The sequence below is a fragment of the Austrofundulus limnaeus genome, unplaced genomic scaffold (assembly GCF_001266775.1).
Source record: "Austrofundulus limnaeus strain Quisiro unplaced genomic scaffold, Austrofundulus_limnaeus-1.0 Scaffold133, whole genome shotgun sequence".
Taxonomy (NCBI): domain Eukaryota; kingdom Metazoa; phylum Chordata; class Actinopteri; order Cyprinodontiformes; family Rivulidae; genus Austrofundulus; species Austrofundulus limnaeus.
In genome coordinates this window covers 142,919-148,531 of record NW_013952535.1, presented here as the reverse complement: position 1 = coordinate 148,531, position 5,613 = coordinate 142,919, and the positions used below count along the sequence as shown (strand labels likewise).

General features: G+C 37.8%; 1 protein-coding gene across 1 annotated transcript in view; it reads right to left on the bottom strand.

Moving 5' to 3' along the window:
- Positions 1–4,082: 4,082 nt before the first annotated feature.
- LOC106522606 (melanocortin-2 receptor accessory protein 2B) overlaps positions 4,083–5,613 on the bottom strand; it is an 8,097-nt gene continuing 6,566 nt past the window's right edge. Inside the window, exon 3 of the mRNA XM_014015678.1 lies at positions 4,083–4,586. Coding sequence (XP_013871132.1) covers positions 4,139–4,586 — 448 coding nt within the window. The 3' untranslated portion in view covers positions 4,083–4,138. The remainder of the gene's footprint in view (positions 4,587–5,613) is intronic.

Sequence of the window (5,613 nt, the reverse complement as noted above, 5' to 3'; positions counted from 1 at the left end):
GACCAGCATTTACCCAGCATTCCTTGCTGAGAAATCATACAGAAATTATGTTTTTGCCTGTTTATGACTATTAAAGACGTTCATGAGAGTAAAAATTAGTTGTTCTGGTTTGTTTTCTTGTTCAATTTGATCAAGTTGTTCAACTTTGAGTTTATGTTATTTGCCATAAATCGACACCATGAGTGAGAGGTCTGTCCTGGTGTGTGAAGAGTGACTCCATTATACTATTCTGCTAACTACAGAGCAGTGTAAATGCAACAGTACAGAGTTTGATATTAACTCTGAGTGTTAAATTTACACTCAATTTCATGCTGTGTTGACACCTTGTAGTGTCTGTTAACATTTCAAACACCTCAATTTCCATTATAGGCATGTATGTATGTATATCTTTATATATGTATGTGTGTATTTTTATATATGCCCTCCATGTATTTATCCATTATTTATATTTTTATATATGCCCTCCATGTATTTATCCATTATTTTTCAGGTGAGCGGACAGATGTTGAGTGTGTGGTCATGTGTTTTGTTGGTGTATATTTAACATACTTCTAATCGTTATTTCAATCTTTCTATCTTTCTTACTTCTCTCTCTGTTTTTCTCTCTGTCTCTATTTTCTCTTCACTTAAAAAAAGGTCACTGATGATGAAGAAATAAATAAACTAATATTTGGTTTCATTTTCTACTGAAGTGACACAAAAAAGCGATTGTGAAACTAAACGTTAAACTTCCTTTTAATCAAAACCAGTTTCATTGCTTTTTTAAAAAAAATAACACTGTTATGTTGATTTTCATTATTTGACTTTCTCATGACTTTGTCAGTTTCAAGTTATTTCAGTGACTTTCAGGATGTTGCATTGCTTTAACAAAAGGCTACGAACAAAACTCTCCACGGTTGTATTGATGTCAAACTTTTGTTTTTGTACTAAAGGGAGAACAGGAAGTTCACAAACTGTGGCACCTTTGTTCCCACTCGTCTAATCGACCTGATGCTGTTTCACCTCCCCCACAAAAACGCCTCAGTGGTGATCCATCGGTTGGAGAGTGATTAATTGCTGTTTGCCGGAGCATGGGGTAAAGCAGGAAAAATAATTAAAGAATATCACGTTCCCTGTGGTGAGTTTGGTGTGCAGAGCTGGGCAGGCCCTTTTAATACAAATGGGTCTGGGCAACAAAAAAGCGTTCACTCAGCRTGTTCCTGACCGCCTGCCTTTTAACAAACATGACAGCGGAGATCATTACTTTTATATTTACGATGCCTATCACTTCTCAGAGCGGATTTATTACCTTTTAATTCCGTCCGACTCTGAAAGAGGGAATCTGAGTCCGAGTCACGCTGGTTTTGATAAACTCTTAGGCATTCTCTGCACATTCGATTTTCTGAGAAATACAGTGGCTCGCATACTTCCTGAWATGTCCAAACAGTAATGTTCCTTTGCATAAATGTCCCGCCGGTGTTGCTCAGAACAGTTTTAATTTGTTTTGACTGGAGGAGGATGCTTTTTTTTACAGGAATTAAAAGAGACATTTTTGTTTTTCATTTCTTGATGTTCTCTCCTGTCAGATCTCCTCAGACTCACAATGTTACCACAAAACTCATTTACATCCTTTTACACTGAAAGAAAAATATTCATCTTGTGAAAATGGTCATGTTCTTGTTCAAACTTATGGAAGTTTTATAATGATTAATAACGTTTTAATTAGCAGCTCTGTGTTCTTTTTAAAACTCATTTTTAAACAAAAAACAATCCTCTACACTTGAGTGACTTGCAATATTGCCTGAGATAATTAATATTTTTTAAATATACTGGAAATAGCTTCAACATCATAACATAAGATCATCTTAGTTTAATATTCTTGCATGAAAAGCCGGAATTAGATTAAATCTAGAATCTTTGTAATGTAAATAATGATTAACGTGAGACCTAAGCTTTTGTTTGGTGTGCATTTTTTGTCAAGGTACCTGTGATTAATAGGACCTAATAAGTATAATAACTCTCTCGTGGTACGAGACATTTTTTTGTTTTTGCAAAAACCGATGTCCTCATATGAGGACACTGGGTCTAAGAAAGTGACACTTTTTGAGGCATGCCTGAACCACTACCATGTGAAATGTCATGATAGCCTATTACCATTTTCCTGGTTATTTTAGCAATAGAGCAGCCGGCTGTTGACCAGAGCAAGATCAGTGAAGTGCTTCATCATCATCATTGACAGCTTTCAAATTGCTCCTTAGTTTGAAGAATTGATTTCGTAACATGATGGCAGAGCATTTGACCAGAACATCCTCRTACTACTGCAGATGTACTACTTGTAAGATCCATTTATACTTGTGAATTATTCTGAATATTCTCAGATTTATCCAACTGCATAACAGAACATAGTCCCAATGTCCTCAAATGAGGACTTCATTTTTACCAACATTATTCTTTACTATATTTGCAATAACTTGTCAAATTTACAAGCTTCATGAAGCTAAATATGTAGCTGTGCAAAAATCCACCATGGTTCCAAGTATGAAATATGATTTGGATTTTTTTTCCAGATTTCTGACAAGAGTTGCTGTCATAGCTTTAAGGACTCGACACACGGGGAGCGACAAACTACAACGTTTAACGGCTGTCATCACAGCTAGGGTGAAACCCGACACAYGGGATGCGATAGCGATTGCAGCGTTGCGAATCGCGCTCTCAAATCGCGCTCTCAGATCGCTTGTCTTCACAAAATTTGATTGGTTCTTGACTCTGAAGGCGGGTKTGCATTACGGACGTGTAAACTAAACAAATCTTGCGATGCTAATGATATTGAAAAACAAACACACATCAAGATACAGTTTTATGAGGAAAAACTTACCATAAACTTCACCCTGGTGCCAATAAATTCCCACAAAGCTTTTTAGTAATCACTTGGTGAAAGTGTTAGCTAACGGCAGTGTGTAGCATACTCTCCTCTYATTGGTCAGTCAATGAAACCCTCGCTGATTGGTTGTACGCTAAGCGACAGCGACAAAAGTTGAACATTTTTCAACTTTCATATGTCGCGTCGCAAGCTCGTGTGTGTACGTGTACGAGCGCGAAATTTCACATGCGCTATTTTCGCCGGTCGCTTGGCTGGAGGAGGGCGAGCGATTGTCGCCTCACCGCACAGGCTCCATAGGAAATGAATGGAGAGCGAGCGACGTCGCCTCCCGTGTGTCGAGCCCTTTATACTGGATCCGTGACATCTTGTTTTCACTCAAATGAGTATAATATTGTTATATAACCACTGGATGGTGCTAGTGATATCTATAATAAGGCCAGTGAGTCAGAAAATGMAAATGTCCTCATATGAGGACACGGGGTCTCAAGAGGTTAATTTTTTTTACTGCTAGTGAAAGCATGCTGGTTCTTTAATTCACTGTAAAGTATTCAGACAAAACATCAAAGTTTAGTTTTTATTATTTGTGTGATGTAACACTACATTATATAAATGATATCAGTATAACAAAACGGCCTTCAAAATTCCACATTCATTATTTTATAATTTTACGTTTTTTGATTTTAACTGAACTTTAATCACAAAAATGAAGATTTTACTTTACGTAGGAACACAGATGTTTTTTTTTTTTCATTTTTTGCTACAGAACACAGGTGTCAGCAKACGGAGCACATTTCGAGTAAGAGAAGTGATTGCATTCGATGCGTTTTCATTTTCTCACTCGACCAGCTGGCTTTTCTTTCACCTGGTATCTCCAATCTYACAGAGTAATAATAACACACCTGAAGGCTTTCTGCAAAGCCTCCTTCCCCAGTGACCCTCTACTTTTTCATTATTCTCTTCTCTGTTTTTGAAAGTAGAGTCCAGATGCAGCTGGACTCTACTTTCAAAAACAGAGGTAATCTCATCTTCAGTAAACATCATTTTAGAATTTGAGWTTGTTCTTTGAGAAGAATTGTGGGCAATGTTTCCTCTTTTTGTTTGAAATAAAAAAAATAAAATAAAAGACGGTAATTCAAAAGCTTCTTAGGCAAGCCACTTTGGCAGCAGATGCATATTTTTGCCTCTGCCTCATTACAAACGGCTCCTGAAAGAAAAAAGCCGATTATATTACACCCTCACCACAGCTACGCTTTATTTATAATAATCACAGAAGCAGCCTCAGCGGGTTTCACAGTGAGCTTGAGCCTGACGCTCTAATATAACCGACGGCTCATACAGCAGATCATCCTCYCCCAGGATTGAACTCTGGTCCAAGTTGACAAAGTTTGGGATGTTGAAGTGAGACAGGAACTCTCTGTCCGTCTTCGTCTTCTCCACCGGTCCGCCGAGAGGCTGGCGTCCCCCGGTTYCCTCAAACACCTCGTCCGTCTCGTCCAACCCGGAGGAGAGGAGCCCTCTGCTCGTTTTGTCTCTGCCGGAGCTCCTGTCCCGGTCTCGCTCCGGCCTCCCCTGCTCCTGGTCTTCCTCGTTGATGTAGAAGTTGAAATAGGGACGCGAGCCGACGAGCAGCGGGCGACAGAACGCCTTGTCGTTTTYGTCCTGGTGGCCGTTGAGGTCCACCAGACAGGCCTCGGGTCGGTGCCGCTTCTCTGCCAAGTCTGGGTTTCTATTTAGAGTGAAAGTAAAAAAAAAATATTTCAGAGTCACTTTGAAGAATGAATAAAAGCTCTTAAAAACTTAGCGGGGATTTGTCTTTAATTATCCTTTCCATTCTCCGTAATTTTTGTGTCCGTACCTGTCAGAGTAAACTGTCAGAGGTTTTCTAGCAGCACTTTACAACGAAATAAAGTGTCGGAAGAAACGTGGCGTTTAAATAAAGCAACCAATAAAAGCTTAACTTCATCTTGGCTCAACTCCAAGACGCTAAATCTGATGTAATTGATTTTAAAACTAAWTTTTATGCAGTTTGACAAGAAATAAGGGGCTTTGCCAACCCTTCCTAATCAAGTGTGGCAATGCATRAGCACTGAAGCTCCCTGATTATTCCTTTGAAAATGTTCATCTTGTGTCTCGTTGCACAGCTTTGAAATAAAACATGCAAATTCTGCATCGAACGTACGGCTGATGGGGAATTATGGGTTGTGACTTCTGCTGTTGATGTGTTGTCAAAAAATTTGCTAGAAAGCATGGAGATCTCTGGAATTTTGGCAAAACCGATGAGAAACCCCATTTCTTTTTTTCTCTACAGCTCAGATATAATTCACYTTAAAAACGTTCAAAACAAAATGAATCACAGAAAGTTGGACTCTACAYGTTTCAACTGAACCAACTTTTTGATTTAGAGTTTTCATACAACCACAGTTTAAGTTGAATGATTTTAAGAGGCTTTTCATAAAAGGTTAAAATAAGTTGATGTCTCACAATTTAATTTTTGAAAAGGCAACAATGTGAGGTGCCGTTTGTAAAGTTACACAGTCAAAAATTACCACCAATATTTTTGTTTTATTTAGCATTTTATAAGAAAAAAGAACAGATTTATTTTTCAATGTCAGTTTTTCACCATATGATTCATACATTTATAAATGTCATAGTTTATAAACTAAATATTTAACTTATAAACTAAATATTTAACTTGCTAGCTAAATATTTAGGTAGCAAGCTAAATATTTAAGTAGCAAGCTAAATATTTAAGT